This window comes from Prinia subflava, chromosome Z (assembly GCF_021018805.1).
Source record: "Prinia subflava isolate CZ2003 ecotype Zambia chromosome Z, Cam_Psub_1.2, whole genome shotgun sequence".
Classification (NCBI taxonomy): domain Eukaryota; kingdom Metazoa; phylum Chordata; class Aves; order Passeriformes; family Cisticolidae; genus Prinia; species Prinia subflava.
The window spans coordinates 51038887-51059095 of NC_086283.1; the positions used below are offsets into that span (position 1 = coordinate 51038887).

Here is a 20209-nt window from a genome sequence, read left to right on the forward strand (position 1 = left end):
TCCAGAAATTGTGCATGCTGAAAAAATTCCTGTTTGTATACTATTCTTTACATACATATTCATTGATTTTCCCAGAATAAACATGCATTGATTGCCCTGAAGTCGCTCTCATGTTTTTTCCCCTCTGCGCATGTGTTCTTCTGTCCTGTGGTCTCTTTGGGGGTCGCTGGTGGTCCCCAAAGTGCTACCTGGCTACCTGGTGAACTGGTAAAATTTGGCACACCTGAGCTGTCTACTTTCCAGTTGTTGTTCCTCCAGAATAAGCTCTGTGTGGTTCTACAGGCCAGTGGTTTTTGAAGAGTAAGCATTGTATTAGCCACCTGGTGCAAACAATTTTTCATCTGAAAATGCATTCACAAAACTCAGCCAAATCCTTCTCCTGAGGATGATTTTCAAATTACATTACTGCCTAGTATGATTTGTCCAGTGGGGACAGAAAGTCTCTGTAATCCAAGGATAACAGCAACTGCTTGGTGGAGAGAAATTTGTTTGCTATTTCTGCTGGTTAACAAGGATCTGAATCCAAATTTCCCACCAGCCTTAAAAATGGCTTAGAAAATGCAACAGGAAGTTCTGGGAGAGAATCCCGGTTTTGGCTGTCAGTGGCTTTCCATGTTGCATAAGTAATTAAATGTTCATGGGGTTGCTTCAGTGCTCAAAATCACTGGAAATGTTTCATGGCTCTTCATTTTACTGCCAGAAGTAACAGAACAACTTCCTGCTGAGGTGCATCCTTGGCTTGCCTGGGAACCTGCACCCAGCCAGCCCTGTCACATGGAATCAGCTTATCAGTGATGAACTGCTCCCAGAGCTTAATCATTCATTGCCAATCTACATGAAGCCTCTACTCACACATATGATGTAAAAATAAATGTTTTTATTTATGCTGTAAGCAGAGGCTACTGGGATTTGGGCTGCCTTGCAGATCAGTGATAGGGCCCCACCTCAGCGTGCAAGCAAAAAGTGTGTGTCTCCGTGTGGGTATTTCAGCGTACCCACCAGGGCTGGTACAAATGGCTGATGGACAAGGCTGACACTGGACACCACAACTAGAGACAGCACCACTGCATTTCCTGCCCTGCCTCTTTTCCCCCACAGCCGGGCAGAGGGAAATTCACAGAATCATAAATTAGGTTTGGAATGGACGTCTGGACATGATTGAGTCCAAACCTCCCCACTCAGGGTAGGGTCACTTACGGCAGGGTACACAGGAACACACCCATGTGGGTTTTAAGTATCTCCAGAGAGGGAAACCCTGCATCTCTTAGGCAGCCTGCTCCAATGTTCTGCCACCTTCAATTTAAAAGAAATTCTTATGTTGAAGTTCTTATGTTCTTATTTCTTATCTTTATGACCACTGGTCCTCTTCCTCTGTCTGCACACCACTGAAGAGTCTGGCACCATCCTCTTGGCACCTGCTGTTGAGATATTTCTATGTATTGCTGAGACCCCCTCTCAGTCTTTTCTCCAGACAAAACAGGCAGACTGCTCCTGCAGTCTCTCCTCATAAAAGAGATGCTCCAGACCCCAAAACATCTTTGTGACCCTCTGCTAGACGCTCTTCATCTAGCTCCTTGTCTCTCTTTAACTGAGGAGCCCAGAACCGCACACAACACTCCAGATGCAGCCTCACCAGGGCCGAGCAGACGGACAGCACCACCTCCCTCAACCTTCTACACTCCTCCCGATGCACCCCAGGATACGCTTGGCCCGCCTGGCCACCAAGGGCACTGCCGGCTGATGGGCAACTTGTCAACCACCAGATCAGCCTGCAGCCGGGGAGCTGCGGCCGCGTCTCTTGGCAGCGGACGCCTCACCCTGCGCGGAGGGCGGGCCGGGGCGGGCCCGGGCGGATGAGCTCATCCGCGGGCGCCGCAGCCGGGCCGCGGGGGCGGGAGGTGAGGTCGGCGCGGCGCCGGGCGCGGGTGGGCGGCGGCAGCGACAGCGGCAGCGGCAGCGGCAGCAGCTTGGGCGCCTGGCGGGGCTGGGCAGGGGACGGCGTGTCCCCGTGTGTCCCCGCACGGCCCGGGAGCCGGCACGCAGGCGGGGCAGTGGCCGCCGCTGTAAGTGTTCCTTCCTTGTGCGTCGCCCCCCGTCCCCGTGCTTCGGGCCGGGCCCCGCCGCGCTCGGCTGGGAGCGCTGGCATCCCTGTCCCGCGGCGCTTCCCGCCGCTCCGGCACGCCTCGTGCGAGGGAGACGCTGCTGGAAGTGACGGAACTGTCCGCCCTGCCTTTCCTTGTAAACTGAAAGGCTGCACGCAGAGCGCAGGGAGCAGTGGAGGGGCAGAGTGCAAGGCAGTAGGGAGTGTGCGGCCGGCAGTCGCTGCTGTCCTTTTTCACGCAGCTTGGGTCAATGGCCTTCTTGTGGGCTTCTAGTGTCCTGAATGAACTTTAAATGTGGATCTGTTCGACCCTTTCAAAGCTGATTAATGAACTGTTCCACTCATTGGCCTCTTTAACACTGGAAACATGTAGGTGAAACTCCTGTCTTAATAAATGGTGGTGTGCAATTCATCTGAGGATTTCATCTTAGTTGTATGTTAGTTCCTTTACTCAGGATAATGCTTAGATTGCAGAAGCCTGGTTAAATGGCTGAGGTGGCTTGCCAGTGTCAGCATTGCAAAGACTTTTTCTGAGTCCAGCTTTAGAGATTTAGTTCTTTGACACTGTGGATGGTACTCATTAACAACAGCTTAATTAAGCTGAAAACGGTCATTCTGTTTCAGCACTGATTTCATTTGGGTGCTTCATGTGTATGAGTAGCATCAGATGTGCGTGCTCCGTGTCCTGAAAGTCAGTCACACACAATCTTTCCTTATGTATTTGAATGGAAATAAAATCCAAGGTAGTTCTATGCCTCTTTAATGCTGTTCAGCGTGTCCATAGAATCACTCACTTTGGAGGGACCACTAAAGATCATCTAGTCCCTGTTCAAGGAGGAGTTAGGTATAGTGAATTACCCAGGTCCCTGAACACCTTGAAATCATCTTGTGAAATAAAACCTGAAAAATTCTGTCCTTACCCAAATGTTAGTCATAGGGTTTGTTTTTGGTCATGGGGTTTGTTTTTGGTCATCTTTTGTTTTTGCAGGATTTTTGGGGTTTTTTTGTTTTGTTGTGTTTGTTTGTTTTTCCATAAACAAAGTAATGGTACATTTGGGGACAGAAAATTCTAAAACACATATTTGATCTCTCTTTAATTATTCTAGGTATTCAGTCAGTACTGTAATACAGATAATTGTCAGTGGAGTAAAAATGGGTTAAGGGCAACATCCGGAGACTCTTCGTAGCTCTTTTGCCACTTCTAAGTTATGCTTCTTTCTCAGTCTTGGGTGTTTTTCTTTGGGAATTAGTATTTTGGGGGCAGAAGGGGACTTGTTTGTTTGTTTGTTTTGTATTTCTCTTTTTATTTAAGCTGAAAGATGGAGTTTTCTCTTTTGGCTTATAATTTCAGCTCACAGAAATAAATATCCCTCACTCCTAAGTTGCTGATGTAGTTGGTAAAGAAGGTCTTCCATTATGCTCATTATTCCTATAGTTTTCAGGCTTAAAAGGAGATTTCTGGAATGGTACCAATTGTTTTATCAAGGGATATCAGTGATTGAATTAATTTTCACATCAAAGCCTCATTATGAAATGCATTGTTTTTCTTGTGACTCACAGTGAGGTCTGTAAGCTCTCTTCTGTGGATTGTTTTATAGTAGTTTACCATGAGCAAATGTTTCTGTGAGTTTGTTTAAGCCTTGCTTTCATCAGTAGAACCCATTCTTGCCTTAAAAAGGCTTAAAATCACTTAGGTGTTTGTCTTGGATGTGTATGGGGAAAAAAAGTTTGTAACTACCAAAAATATTGTACATACTACTTGGTATTTAAAGAGTAAAATTATTGTTGATGCTGATGGTCAAAACTGAGTTCTTGGTAAGATCTTGGTGTCTTATATTGTATGGAAAATGTATAAACCTGGATTTGGAAGAAGCTGCCTTGAAAACAGTTTAAAGAGCATTAGTTATAAACGTCTTCTAATTATTAAAGAGAATGTTCATCCAAAAGGCACTTTTTTCATTTTTAAGTTTCTTTAAAAGCTAAGTAGAGAGCATTATAGCCTTAATTCTAACACCTGCTTGTTGAAAGAGATTGAATTAACTTTTATGTGCGGATGAAGAAAATCATGCTTGGCTGAAGATGAAGAGAGTCCAAACATGGCTTTATTTTCTTAGTATAAAAAGCCGATGTGTAAATATGTCTGGATATTTTCCAGTGGTGTATAGGGAAAGTTTGTGTCACTGAAATTCTTCTACACCTTTTGAAGAATATCGTGAGTACATAGCACAAACAAGCGAGTCTCTGTGCTTCAGAGAGCCTTGTTTGTGTATCAGGATATTAGCTGACATTACCAGCTCAGGTGCGTGTGCCAGGCTGTGTGCTCAAGCTGTGCGTGGAAGTTGCTAACTCTGTTGACTGTTGATCAAAGCAGATGATTCTGGCAGAATCAGCTGCTGGGAGAAATATCTTCAGACAGGCTTACCATAAATTGATAGGGTTCATCTGACTGTCCTTAGTTTGGTAGAAAACTCAATTTGCGTAAACTTCTATGGAATTACTTAAATGGACTGTTATTTCAGGGAATGAGTTTGTGTGTGGTGTGAAAAACAGAAAAGCTGAGCTAGAAATGGGCACTTTCTTAGGGATTGATGCCTGCTACTTGTGTCAGCTTTTGTGTATAGGTTTGTGCAACTGTGATTTTGCACAATAAAAAATACTGATATGGTTTGTAGGGCATTAACTGGTTTATGTATTCAAATATTTGCAACAACTCCATGTTGGGAGTTTTCCAGGACTTGGCAGATACCAAGTACAGAGCTGTAACTGTGTGGATTGGTTGGAGACTTGATCTTCTACTGTAAAGCCCTCTCTTTCATTCATTTTTGTTTTCTAAGATTTTGGAAATTCATGAAAAGTGACAGCTGCAGTTGTGCTCTGAAACAAGACATATTTTGTGTATGTTTCATGTTTGGCATACACCTTCATGACAAGATTCAGGACTGTATTAGGCAGCTGTGTTTTGTGTCTGCCTTTCAGAGTCATGTAAGCCATGACGGTGTCACATGTGGGACAGTCCTTCACTGGCTAGTGTAGTAGGAGTGCAGCGAAATTAGGCGTGTGCTTAAAAAGGGAGTAGATAATCCAGTGCCTTCTCAATAGTGTGTTTCTAGCTCCTGACACTATTATTATGAAGTCATCTCTAATGACCACGCATCTTCTGTTTTTCAAGGTGAGTTTGTTTGGATATTTTTTAAGTTTGTAGGCCTTTCACTTGATTCCACCTAGTAGTGCCTCTGAGGGACTTTTCAGCAAGTTCAGAGGCTTTCGAATTTTCCCATCTGGATTATTACTGTTAGAGTGGAGTTAGACTGGAGTAGTTAGCTATTAGCATTCAAAATAACAGCTTCTTGGAATAACAAAACATCAGTATCAGATGTCATAATTGATCACTCTAGTTTTTAATGTGCTGTTTACAAGTTTGACTGGACTCCTTTGTGTAATATTCTTCTTCTCCCCTTCCTGGTTCACCATTTGAAATGGATATTCTGGGTAGTTCAGCTGTCCCTGGGGTTTTTTTCCTCAACTTTCACTGGACATTTCCAAGTTCTTCCCTATCTCCTTATTTGCTTTTTCATTTTAACTGTAGAACCCGAGACTGTGAGTTACAGGGTATTCCCTGTCAAAAAGAAACTTTTTTTTTCCTATAGATATTTTTAGGAAGCTTAATCTTGTCTACTTTGCAACCATGTTTTATGTTGCCTGGAAACTTTTTTCTCGTGTTTGCTTTCAGAGACCTGTGTTTCTAATTCAGGCTGATGCTTTTTGTATTGAGTGGAAAACAATGTTATACAAATATAATTCCCTGAAGGATCATATCTCTCCTGTTTCCCATTCTTCATGGCTTTTATGCAACTCTTGTTATGTGCTGGTGATCAAGATTGACTCTATTAATGTTGGCCACCATCTGCTGTTATTGTTTATTCTTTTGCCAACATCTGTCTTCTAAAATATTAAAACATATAACCAAGTAATCCGCTTTCCCTGTAATTTTATTACTTTTATTACTTACAAAATGTACTTACACAGTACATTTAATAAGAAAGATGTATTGAATTTGAGGTCTGTCTTTAAAATATACTAGTAATTTTTTACATCTCTGTGTTTGGAAGAAGTATGACATGAAACACTATTTATGAAATAATCACCAGGACTTTGCAGCAGCAATAGAGTTTCTAATATTTTTTTTTTCATGCCTGGAGTTCAGCTAGTGAACCTCCTTTTCTAAAGGTGAAATGCATTAATTGCACAGAAATGAAAACCAGATACTCATATTATGGGCATAATGTAGCACAAAGTATTACAATGTTGAATAAGATATGTATTTCAAAAAAAGATGTCTAAAATCGTGTATCTTTTCTGTGATGCCAGTACCTTGAAATATGTGTAAGGTAGTGAAGAACTTATTGTACTAAATCTGAGGAATATTTCTCAGAACAGCTTATTTATGAAGCAGTAGTAAAAGGTGTACTGTTTGCATACACAAAGCTCGAATGCATGCCAAGAACTTCCTGGGTGTACAGCAAGGGTTTTGCTTCAGAAGGTGAGGTAGCGTGTTTCCTGTATTATGTCAACACCATGATTAGAATTTTCTCTCTTAACTGTTAATGAAAAATGAAAAGAAATACAGAATGAATGACAAATGCTAGACTCAATTAGTTACATGATCGTACACAGTTTCAGAGTTACGTTTTTTTACGCTCTGTCTCAATCTGTACTCAATTTCTCACAAGAAATGTAGGAAAGAATTCTTCCTTTGCAGGAAAGAATCCTTCCATTGTTCACCTAGGCTTGATTTGCACATTTGCATAGCTTTGCAGCTCCTATTGATTCTGCTTAGGATTTCGATAGGCTGTATTTTAGTACCTGCAGGAGTAGTCATGTTGGAGCCATAGTAACACTATGATTTGTTTACATTTTTTGGGAAGACTTGATTGAAGAAAAGACACCCAAAAGTTATATTTATTCAAATGCAGTTGAAATCAAATGGTAAATAAAATCATTATTTACAGCCTGCTCAGTTAAACTCCCTAAATGATCACATATTTATGAAAAGACATCACAGTCCATACAAAGAAGAGCATGGGATTTACATATTTGATAGTTGCAGAGCTACCTTTTTCCTCCTCACCAGTCCCTAGTACCTGTCATTACAACTTTTTGCTTCTGTGAGTGCACACATGCTTTGTGTTTATCATTTCAGTGGTTTAGTTATGTTGGACCAATAGGGATAGTCTGTGTGTAGATGCTAAATTTCAAACAAAGGATCAGTGTGTTGTTTTACAAAATGGTTGAACTAGCATTACTGATGAAAAGCAAATGTACAGATACCTAGACTTTAAACAAATGAAACAATATATATACATACAAGTAATTTTGTACTGTTCAGTTATGTGTTTTGGGAATGGTCCTTTTAAAAATGTGTGAAAAAGATCATTACCTTTTAACTATGATATTACATTCTGTTGTAATTTTTAACCTCTTTTGCTGAAGTGCATTCTTCCTTTACCATTTTTTGTTTGCATTTTTTTTTCACTTGGCTTTATTTCAAGTTTGCTTTAATATGATTCTTTTATGTTTTTATGTTACTTTTTTCATTGCTACAGAAGTTGTGTGTGTGGTCATTCAGTGCCCTGATATTTTACTTTTTCCTGGTAATAAAAAGGCTGTCCATTTAAGTGTCCACTGTCTGTTTCAGCATCCAAATAAACGGTTCATTCCTATCCTTTCTTCTTGAATAAAACTGATGCTTTCCCGAAGCGGTTGAAGTCCAATATTTGATAAGCTAACCAGAGCCTGAAGGAGGAGTAGATACCCATCTTGTCTGGGACACAAGCATTTATCCATGTATTTGAATGTCATAAAATTAGCAGTGCTGTTCATGACAATACATCTGTTCATCTCATGTCAAGTTAATTTTTATGTAACATAACTTTAAGCCCAAATGAAACATTAGATTATGTTTCAAGCTCCTAATTAGATGACTATCACATATATATGCATTAAACTATCTCTACTCAGTTGTTATAAATTCTGGATAACCTTCCATTATTGTGGTTTTGGTTGGTTTTTTTTCACCACTGTAAATGCTGTGTGTTTTCTAAAAGTACGTTCTTTAACCATCAAATTTCTTGCTTGTAAAGCAGGTTAAATAAAACAAGATTAAAATGCACAACTGTTTTGCAGCTCTATTAATATTTGCTTTAAAAAGAAATCTTGAAAATGCATTGTGTTAGCACTTCTATAGATTTTGGGCTCATGTAAGTCTGAAGTTGGGAAAATAATAGTTTAAAGGTAGTATATATTCATATTTTATAATGATTTGTAATTTTAGAGAGTTAATTTTATTGCATATGTGCTCAGCTGATATACTGCATAGAGGGGTAACACCTGCACACAACAGGGCACACTAGGTACTCTGGAATATAATTACAGAAAACCTTTTCAATTAGGGTAAATTAATATCTGTAGAGAAAATAATGAAAACACACTTTAATATAGTACTGGTTTTAATGTTGACAAATGTTCTGTATGAGTATTTTATGTATGTGCGAGAAAACGAATCTTATGTTTAAATCCATTTGGTTTAGTTTAATAAATATTGGGAAATTCTGTGGCTGAAGATTATTATTGTTGTTTTAAGTGGATTAAAGAAAAGAAAATATTCTGGGCTTCTATTGGAAGTGTAGAGAACATTGTTTACTGGGAGTATATTTTGGTATTCTTATACTTAAAATTGTATATTTCTGTTCTTATTCTTTATTCACTCATTCCCTTTTCATTTAGTGTTTCAGTTCAGTAACAAAAAAACCAGCTCTATAGAGTACAAAAACCAATCAATTTTTACAGTTTTAGAAAATTAGCTCAGTGTAATGGCTTGGAATGCATGGAGGATAGTTACATTTGCAAGATAGCCTAATTTTTTTCCTTGTCATTTCTCCATGCCCCTCTAGGGAGAGGCTGCCTGCATCTACTGTACACACCCAGTCAGGACTTTGGGTATAGCAGGTAATCTTCCCAAGCTGCCTCATCCCAAGGCTGGCCTCTCCTCCCTCTAATTGTGTGCATAGGATAGTAGTCAGATTTTATAAAAGGTGTCAGTTTTATATTATGAATATTTACAAATTATGCAAATACAAATTGTGCAAAACAGTTTTGAATGTTAGTTCAGTGTTGGGTTTTTCCCCACTAAATCACTTTATTTCTTTTCTCTATCACAAGTAATTACTTGACCTACTAGCAGTCATGAGGTTTTGGTAGTCAGAAAAAAATCCAGGTAATGTCAGGTTCAGTCCACAGCATTACACACAGACGTCATTGATGCATTGCGCATGTTGCCTGAATTTACTGCGCTATTTCAGTGAAAGAGAACCTTCTGATGTGAGCTTGTTGCCCTGGTATGTTTGCAGAAGTACTGAAAGATTGTTAAAAATTAAAAGAAAGGTTTTTCTCAGCTTGCCTTCAAAGGCAGTCCTGAAAGAGCTGTTTCTGACAGCTAGAAAGCTGCTGAGGCAGGGAGATACTTGCTGTGTTTTTGTGCTTTGTGTGACACTAGTTTAGGGACCTGTATGGACAGTTTCTTGCCCTGAGTCTTTCACTTAATGTCTGTACCTTGATAGGATGCCCTGAATTCCTACGAAAAAGATATAGCAAGTCTTTGCGGGTCTGAGTTCCCCTCTGTGCTGACTCCAAGAACTATATAAAAATTGGCTTTGGACAGTGAAGTCTATGATGAGGTGTAAAACTGTGAAATAATGTCACAATGGAGTATCTGTTCTCTTAAGGCACTTAGAAGCAGGCCCGGCTGCCTATCATGGTAAGTGTTGCTGAAATGCCAGAGAGGGAACTGTCTGAATTTCATCCTCTGATACCTATTCCTCGTCTAGAAGGTAAATAGAAAGAATTTAAGTGGGCTAAAAGTGCATGACTTTGGCTTAATGGTCATAGCAAAACAAAGAATGCATGTCATTTTAACTTTGTGATGAACTTCTGCCTATTACTGCAACAAATGTTGGTGCTTTTTAATATTTTTGTGCCTTTATAGTTATTTACATATTTTGCAGTGAGAAGACTTTTTGTTCTCTGTAGGGTGCTATTCTGAGTGTTGTGAGTTTCCAGCTACAAAAATGTAATTATAAACCTTAAGTATTTAATTATAGATTTAAAAAAATCTTCATGAGCAATTTCAAAGGAATAATTGGAATGCACTCCTTGTAAATTGGCTCATTTTCTTGTAAGTGCTGATATGAGAGTGGTTTTAATATGGAAAGTGTATGAATCTGTGGACAAGCATTGTACACAGGAATTTATTACTTTAAAAATATAAGACCTATGGGGTGAGTCAGACTTATTCTTGTTATTTAAAATCCCAGCAGAAGTATATCACTATCTTTTGATACATTTGGTTGTTTCTATCGATTTATAAAAGATGTCTAGAAATACTTTCATTTGAATTCTTATCTGGAAAAGACAGCCACTGGTCCTTGACAGGCAATCCTGAAGCCAACCAGATGCCATTCTACCCTGATGCCATTGTGTGGAGATACAATCACCCTTTAGCTGTACTATTGTAATAAAGGCAACTGGGCTTTAAATAGATTTAGAATCACTGCATTTCAGAAATGGTTGTAAGATGATTTCCTTTCTCGTCTTTTTTTTTTTCTCTCTCTGTAGAGTACAAGAAGTCAAGAAACTACAATTTCGATATTCTAATCTTAATTAAAATTATTTTTGGCACTGGGAGGCTGAATATTATCCTTCTGTCATCATATATCAGAACTGTGAAAGGCTTTGTAAAACTGTTGCCCGACAGATGAACATGGAGACACAGCTAGATCCCATGAAGGATGACTTGCCTTTAATGGCAAACACTAGCTACATGCTTGTAAAGCACTATGTATTGGACTTGGATGTGGATTTTAAAAGTAAAGTTATTGAAGGCAGCATAGTTTTGTTCCTTGAGACTGGGGGCCAGTACATGAGGACCAGCAATGCTGGCAAAGAATGCTGCCAGTCGCAGTTTGATGAAACTTGTAAAATGGGGGCATCTGAACCCTGCCACATTCCTATGATAAATGTGAGTACCTGTTCATCTAAAACAGACTATAATGACTTTGCTGTCAGTCGTAAAGAAGAGGAAACTACTTCTGATGAAAATAGTAACCATAGCAACAACGAACAGGTTTCTGGGATTTCTAGTTCAGAGGACTGCTGTGACATAGAGAATCATGGAAACAAGGATTTTCTGCTGGTATTGGATTGCTGTGATTTATCTGTGCTGAAGATTGAAGAGGTAGATGTTGCTGCTGTGTCAGGCATTGAAAAATTTACAAAGTCTGCCAAGCCAACTGGTGTTTCAAAGGAGCTGGAAAATTTCAGGAATCGGATTGTACATGAACTTGTGACTTTACCTGCAGATCACTGGAAGGAACAGCTATCCTATTTTACTCACTGTAGCCAGGCACCTGGCTGTGGGGAGCTTCTGTTTAGTACTGGCACCTGGAGCTTGGAGATAAGGAAATTAGGAATTCAGACTCCAGCAGACTTTCCTCATGCAATAAGAATATGGTACAAAACCAAACCAGAGGGAACGTCTGTTACATGGACTACAGACCAAAGTGGCAGGTATGTAACCTGAAAGCTAAAAGCTTTGTATGCTATAAATTTAAATAAGTGCAGGAGTGGAGAATCATATAATTGCTGATGAACTGTGAAGAGGATGAGTACACTTTTCCACAGTTTTCATTTCATCCTTGGCTTGAATCCTTTTGCTGTCCTGTAGAAGAACATCTCTCTGCTCATGAAACCCAAATGGGCTTGAGGATCTCAGGCTTGTCTTAGTGATTGTGTTTGCTCTTTCTGAGTGAGAGTAAATAACTTCTGTGTATTTCAATAAGTGTGTGCAGCAAATGGGGAATTATCATTTAGGGAAAGACAAGGTATGAATGACAGGTTACTTTGTGCTGTTTTTCCTTCCTGGCTTACACAACATACAGTTCAATATATATAACATTTAATAGAATTACTTCACAATTCGTCTTTTATCAATATTGTAATCAGCTTAGAAATACAGTCTGTTCCTGTTTAGTTTTTCATAATCAACTTTCAAAATCTCCCTTATCTATAACGTTAAGAACATTGATGATAGTAAATGGACTGCAAACTGAAAGAAGAATTATCTAGTGTTAGTGAAAAGGACATGGTATTGTACTGAAATCTTCAATATAAGCCTTTTATAGAAGGGAAACTACAATCCACTCTTGACTTCTACAACTGTAATTGTTTTATTGCAATGTTGAAAAGTGGATTTTAATGACTGTTATTTCTTTATGATGTCTAAAAATCAGGAACAAATTTGACCTAACTGAATACTTGCTTTTCTTTCCCAATCAAGAGATATATGGTTACATTTTATTTCAGTTATACTCTAGAATCTATGTTGGTGAGGAAAACAAGGGCTTTTGATTGCATTTGTGACGGTTAAGGAATTCTGCTTCTAGTCTATAAGCACCATCAAGTCCAGAAATGTCTCAGTCGTGTCCATTATTTCTTTGCCTTCCTTTCCTCACTCCCTGAGGAGTTACTTTTGGTATGAGTTTAGGAAATTTACCTCAATATAGTACCCTTATATCTGAAAATTCTGAATTTTGACTGCATCCAAAGGTTGAGCAATTGCCCATAATCACGTCTGTGTCTGTGTCTGCCTCCCTACTAACTAATGATAGCAACACTCAGCTGGTATAGGACTCCTCCTCTGTGTGTTTTGAGCATTTGAATGCTTCTTTTAAGCATCTAAATCGTGAACAGTTTTGACTCTTTGTAACTGTTTCACTGTAAAGCATTATTTTTACTTTAGTGACATTTCAGGGTAGTTGTACACAAATGGATAGAGTTTTATGATCAGTGGTGGAGCAGAAAAAGTAGGCTTGACATGGGTCTAGCAGTTTGATGGTATAAAATAGCATAAATGGATTTATTTTCAAGCCTGTGTAGGGTATTCCAAAAACTTATGCCTGTCAGAAAGTTTTCATAGCACAGTCATTAGAATCTTTCTTGGTATCTTTTTAAAATCAAGTGCTGTATGTGATGAGCCCATAAACATAGTGGTAAGTCTCATAATGCCATTGTAGGATTCTTCAAATTGTTCCATATTATGTATCTGGTGCTTTTTTTTCACATGTCATATCCTTTGCCAAAGGAGTCTGTATTGTGGTTCCAGCCCTGAAGAAACGTAAATAACAAAGTACAGACATTGTGTAGCCACTTCTAACGTTTCCTGTAATTTAACAGTAGTACAATGTTTTGAAGTGTAGCCTATGCACAATTTTATCAAGACTTCCATTTTATTTGTTTTAAAGAATGATGTATTTTAATACACAAAAAAAACCCCAGTTGAAACAAAGCTTTGTGGGATGAGTTGAAGCAAGATTAGATATGTGCATGTAAACATGTTACCACAGCAGGACACACTTCTATTTTTAGTAAAGGACCTGGACACATGGAATTTCAGATTTCCTTGTCTGAGCTTTTGGCAACCACTGAGCTGACTTGTGCTAATGGAAGGAGGGAAAGTGTAAAGGAATGACCAGGAAGCCTAACAAAGTACACGTGATGAAAGGAACACTTTTTTGGCCTCTCTAAACTTGGATGCTAGTTCCTTCCATCAATGGTATGATGACAGGTGTGTGTACAGCTGGATCGTAAGGCATATTAGGGAGCTAATCTAATTGAAAGTAAGTAGAGGTGGGAAGAGAATAGAAGAGAATAAGATGTGTTTGGAAAATACTACTGAGGCTAGTTTGGAAGGTTGAGTTATTTACTAAAAATCAGAAAATGTGTCATGAAAATATGTTTGTTTTTCAGTGGCATGAGTTAACATTGTTCTGTGTTCTTGGAAGCTGAAAATGCAGGAAGGGAATAAAGAATTTGGTTTTCTTCGTAGGTGAGGTTCGGTAGAATAACATAGTCCAGATTCCTGGTAGGTGATAGACCAAATCCTAAGAGACAATCTTTAACTGCGGGGAACCTCTACTGTTGTTTATTTTAGTTCCCAGTAATGGGAACATGGGAATATAAATATTTAAGCAATTAGTGAAGCATTTTGAAGTTTGTTGGATTATTCGTGTGCTATGCAGTGACTACTAAAGACTGACAAATGATGGGAATGGAATAGAAAAGTAAAACAAACAAACAGAACCCCACAAAAACAAGCACAAACAAATGAAAAACCCCAAAACCCAAAAAAAGTAGGCAAACCCTGAGTACAAAATAAATGGGTTTATTATTCCTGAAATGCGGACACTAACAAACAAATATTTGTAAAAAATTTAAATTCTCTCCTCTGAATTAGTTGTCCTAACTAAAAGGAAGACAATGAGAAACACAGGTGTTATTGACTGGTATTTTTTTCAATAGTAAAATGTAAACAAGGATACCTGCTCTGATGGAATCTGATGGCAGTCACTGGCACCTCGCAGATATGTAAATTGATAAGGCAGAGTAAAAAAAGTTCTTGTGATTTTGATGCAAAAAAATCCTGCTGCTTCGACAATGTAATTTAAAGTAAGAAACAGCTTTGAAGAGCAGTGCTTTTACAGGGATTGGCCTTATAGTTAAAGGAGGGTGCCCCCTTACATCCCTGAATAGAAACAACCTTTGCAGAAATAGGGAATGTAATTTTTCAAATACAGGAAAGGGATAGAGTTTCTGAGCTGGGCATTTTCCTTGATAATTTTTTTTATTACTTTCCTTGCCTGAGACATTAGGCAAAGCAGATTGAGATAGGTGAGCCTTAGAGGATGTTTCAGGTGTTTGATGGCAGGTATCTCAAGTCCTGCAGATTCCTGTTCAGAGAAAAGATTATCAACTGAACATTATTATTATTAGCTTAAAGGTAGTGTTAATTCATTATTATAGTGGATAGGCCTACATGGGAGATTTGCCAAGAGCTGCTTTGAACTGATTTTATTGTGTTGTAAAGATGTGTGGACTATTGATGAGTTACAATTGCATGAATCAAATTTTCATCAGAGACAACAGACAGTCCCATGTCTCCTTTTGGGGCAAAACCAAACATTACCACAACTAGTACTTGATTTTCCCAATCAGTCTGGACGGCTGTTCGCTTGGGAATATTTACCCATATTTCTCATGTTTCATCTTTGTTTTAGTTAGAATAACTGACTCAGAGGAGATAATTTAAATTTTTTATAAATATTTGTTTGTTGTTGTCCACATTCCCAGGAATCAAATAATTTTGTACTCAGGGTTTGCCTATTTTTGTATTTTGTTTTGTTTTGTTTATTTTTTATAGTTGTCCAGAGGAGTGACCAGAGATGTCGCTCCTGTATTTTGTGGATGCTTGTTTTTCCAGTGTAACAAATAATTAAAGAAATATTCTGATAATATCTCTGCTTATCTTTCTTTTGCTGCATGAAATTTTTTTAACTCTTGAAACATATCTTGACAATGATTGTGGTTGGCATAAATATTACATAAGTAGATGATTTGAGTATTACGAGGCCATTGAAAGTTAAAGAGCAGGGATGGAGGGGATAGGTAGTAGAAAGAGGAAAGGAACTGTGAAGTTTCTTGCTAGGAGGGATAGAGGGAAATGATTTAAAAAGTGCAAATAGGGTTACAACCCTAGGTTTTGTCAACTGACAAGTTGACAAAAGCAGTGTACACCTAATTATTTATCTTCGCTATTTTGTCATGTGCTTAGGTTAGCTGGTTATTTTTCTGTGTCAAATGAAGGAACTGATAGAAGAGGAAGAATTACATTTCTGGTCCTCTTATGGGCTGAAACTGTGCTACCTGACCCCAAACAAAGACAATTGTCAGCAGCAGTGGATATGGTAAAGTACCATTGCACTATTACCAAGGCTCTAAAAAGAAATGACCACTTTAAAAGAAATACAACAAATATCTAAAATTAAAGGCTGGTGTAATTGTTCTTCTGATAGTTTCCTTTAAAAATTTATAACTTCTGTGTTTCATTACTATTTTTTTAGCACACTGACATAATTTGGTATATTTAGGTATGAAATAATGAAGTTAATAAGCATACCTGAACAAAAATTGTATTAAAATGGGTGAGAAGTGCAAAGAAGTCCTAGTTCTGAAGAACAGATGATATACTTGACCAGTCTTTCTGCAATTATCTAACTCACTTTTTACTTGTCCTATTGTGGTAGAGATTGTGACCTTCCTATGTGTGTATTTTAACATTAAAATGTCTTAGGGAAAAAGAAGCTACTGTAGTGGAGGCTTAGCTGTAGGAGCAGCTTGAGTGCTAGCACTGTCTGCAAAATACTATTGACATTATCTGTGAAATACATTACTGTCTGCAGATAAAAGTGCTCTCTTGAGAGCAGATGACATTAATGTTCCTGGTAGCATCTACTCTTTGTGAAATTGATATTGTATTTGACACAGCACTATAACATTTAGTTTAGCACTATTCTGCCAGCCAGTTTTCTCCCTCATTGTGGCATTTCCCTCTACAGAGTATGAGGATCCCCTGTACTGCTCTTAAGAGTGGGTTGTACCAATGGCACCTGGCAAAACAGCCCTCACAGTGCATGGTGGATCATTGTGAAAGTGCGTGTACCAGTAATCACTAATCCCACCATTCCTCTACTAGGATCTCTTTTTATAAACCTGTGTGTTTTGATAAAGTTTTCATGAATGAGAAGTCACCTTTTCATGCCTTACCAGCACGTATGTGTTTTAGGGCAGATAATAAGCCCAGTAGCTTTGACTAACATTACTAGAAGAAAGCAGGTCTTCCTGGCAGGTGAAAAAACAGGTTCTTCATTTTTCCTGTGAATTTACTGCTGTGCACTCTTCCTTTTTATGGGAGAAAAGCCAATTGTATGTATATCAGTGTTGGTTACAGATTCAGTTTTATGATTTTAATTCCATCAAGTTAATTAAAAATCCATGCAGATGAGTGGTCTATTACATTTAGCTGTACATTGTGTTTTACTGTTTAAAAGATAACCAGTTGGCTTTCTCTCCACTGCAGTTACCTGAACTTCACTTGATGTCTAGGTCATACTCTTTTCACTCTGGTACATGATGGGGGAAGTTAGATTATTTTGTTTTGCTGCTTGTGTGCATTAAGAATAGGCCTACTTAAACTACAGCTTTTCATCCCTGTTTTGCTGGAAGATCAGCTGGCCTGCATTAGGTAAGCCACAGTAATTTAAATATGCCAAGACAGCTCTGGATCCAACAGCACAGATAGCAATGACAAGAGGACAAAAATGTCTTTGGAATATATTGCATGTATGACTGTCAGTATTTCCAAGTTCTTTCTCTATGTATAGTTTGAAGTTGGCTTTAGAGAAGGAATAATTTGAAAAGAAAAGCAGTTAGGAGAAGAGTAAATAAAATACTAAACTCTTAGCTGTTGCAAAATCACTTTTTCTGTAACAATTTGTCTCCTAGTTTCTAAAGTGTTTTGATAATTTTTCAACTCAAATGATGAAAGATACTGATCAGAATATTTTTAGCCGCAAGCACTGTCTTGGTTTGAAAGACAGGTGTCTGCTAGGGAGGGGCAGGACCTCCCTAGAGATGGAGAATTCAAATCACCTCCCTCCAAATTATTCTAATTTAGAAAATTAAAGGGGCTTTCAGGCAGAGGTATGGGGATAGGAATAACAGTTCTTCACTAGTATATATGACAAAACAACAAACAAACAACAACTACAGCATTAATAATAAACAGAACCAAGAACCTTGAGGGCTTTCTTTTACAAAAGCCCAGAGCAGTTTGATCTTGGTGCCCCTGCAGGACTCTGAGAGGCCGAACTGGAAGGAAGGAAAAGTCCCGGGCTGGTGGATGAGATGAGGTCTGCGCTGGCAGCTGGAACAGCAGGGGTGTCTTGACAGGGCTGGGCAGTGCAGGGCTACAGAGTAGCAGGAGAGCCTCAAAGCTCCGAAGAAGCAGCGGCGGTGGGGGAGGCTGGAGAAAGCGAGTTCAGGATTCCCGGTACACGAGCAGATGATGGTAGATATCCCAGGACGAGGCAGAGTGATGGCCGTGAACTCTTTGTGCAGCAAGCAGCAGCCCAACCATCCTCTCTCCAATGCTGAGAGCAAGAGAGACAAACTGCCCGCAGCTGTGTCCTTTACCTCCCTCAAAACTTGCGTTATCTTCCCCCTCTGGGAGGGAAACTCCCAGACCCCAAAGCAGCAGGTGTAGCCTGGTGCTGCCATCTCCTTTTGGTCACTTCTCTGTTTTAGTCAAGCATTCAGTCATTAGTCTTGTAGCAACTTATGGGAAAAAATTCTCAAAGTGAAAAAGAAACAAATCAACCCCTAACAAGCATTCACAAAATAATGTATTTTGCTCTCATAACATTTAGCTTTAAATATCATAGGTTTTAAAAAGTTCAGTGTAGTGAAGTAATGCTTTCAGGATTTTCTTTCTTTTACTGGAGAAACCTATTGACTGTAGATTTTTTATATAATTTATAATTGAAAAATTTGTTTTTTTTTTTCCTTAAGATAAGTGGTGTTGTTATACAGGTAGTAGGAATTTAGATAAAACTGCAAAATGCAACAAAATAAGTAAACCAAAAATCATTAAATCCATCCACCAACAAGAGCAAGTTAGAAGGAGGTAATGAAAGGCCTTGTTACCTTCCCACCTGTGGCTAAATGGCTAATAAGAAATTTAGTGGCATAAAATATTGCAGCTGAAATTGGAAAGGGGTGGTAGACTAAGAGGTTCTGCTGGGGAAAGGGTTGGAGTAACTGCAAAACCAGCAGTATTACAGGGAAGATGGCTATGTAAGAAGCAAGAAGGAGGCTGGAGCTGACAGAAATCAATTATTGTATGCCCTGTGGTCAAAATTCCCAAAGGCAGATGAGCTAGGGTGCATTACCTCTAAGATTAAATGTAAAGATGTCAGGATTTATTGAGGTTTGGACTAAGGAAGACTCAAAACTAGATCTACTGCTGAGTTTGCATGAGCTTCCAGGTTGCTAATTCAGGAGTCTGGATTCATGATAGTGAGAGCATTACTGGTATTATAGCAAGGGGGTGTCACTGGTGTTGGTGAAGTCCTGTAATCAGAAGATACTCAGAAGCCTCCTTTGGCCTTATGGTTTCAACTGGAAGCTGTTGTATGAGGCTGGTAGACTCATGCAAAAGCAGGAGAGGGAAAAGACTTTAGTCTTTTTAGAGTTAGTCTTTTCTAGTTTGAAGGTATTGTAGTAATCTTATATTTCTTATCTTAAATGACTTAGGTTGGACTTTGGTTCATGCCATACAGGTTTGAAACCTGCAGAGATGAAGTTAAAGAGAGAAACCACCTGAGTACAACGGCATCTTTGATTTTTTATGTAGAACTTAATTGTCTTTCCTATTGTAATTCCACCTTCAATCTTTTTTCCTTCCATCTAGGCCATGTGTTTATACAATGGGATCACCAATAAACAACAGAGCCCTCTTTCCATGCCAAGAACCACCCATTGCCTTGTCAACATGGCAAGCCTCAGTCCGAACAGCTGCAGGCTTTGTTGTGTTAATGAGTGGTGAAAACTCAGCAGAACCAGTCCAGCTTCGAGAAGGTGAAATGTATTTTTCAAGGCGAATTATTTATAATACTTTTATAATTAGAAAGCAAGCTTAGTAAACACGTGATTTGTGAAAGAATGAAGTTCCTAACTTTAAAAATACTTCTCTGTCTTTTTGTAATCTCCATGACATTCTGTGGTAAGTTACCAACTCAAGAATAACTCCAAAAGTAATCAAAGTATCTACATTTCTGCATTTAACTGCGTTGCTTACTTTTTTTCTGCCTCTGTGTTTCCAAACCTGAGCTTCACTTTTCATAAATTTGCATTATTTTGATCACACTGCACTCGAGTTTTGTAGATGAAGTACCTTATCAGGCTTCAACAACTTCAGGCCTTGGGAGATAATTATCTTTCAGTTTTAGTTCTGCAGTCTGAGTGTAGCATGTTATTAGGAGCAGCCATTGTGTCATATCTGCTGCCTGGAATACATGGAATAGCTGAAGAAGCTGAAGAATATCAGATCAGTGCCCTGAAAATCTGATCTCCGTTTTTTTTGCACTGATAAACCATACCTTT

The 20209-nt window shown here is 38.8% G+C and overlaps 1 protein-coding gene across 7 annotated transcripts in view; it reads left to right on the forward strand.

Moving 5' to 3' along the window:
- The first annotated feature begins 1918 nt into the window (after nucleotides 1–1918).
- AOPEP (aminopeptidase O (putative)) overlaps nucleotides 1919–20209 on the forward strand; it is a 186465-nt gene continuing 168174 nt past the window's right edge. For 6 of the 7 annotated variants that reach the window (XM_063422452.1, XM_063422454.1, XM_063422455.1 and 3 more), the window contains exons 1-3: nucleotides 1919–2063; nucleotides 10772–11722; nucleotides 19518–19684. In XM_063422452.1, coding sequence (XP_063278522.1) covers nucleotides 10911–11722; nucleotides 19518–19684 — 979 coding nt within the window. In that variant the 5' untranslated portion in view covers nucleotides 1919–2063; nucleotides 10772–10910. The remainder of the gene's footprint in view (nucleotides 2064–10771; nucleotides 11723–19517; nucleotides 19685–20209) is intronic. The other variant, XM_063422458.1, reaches the window with a different exon arrangement.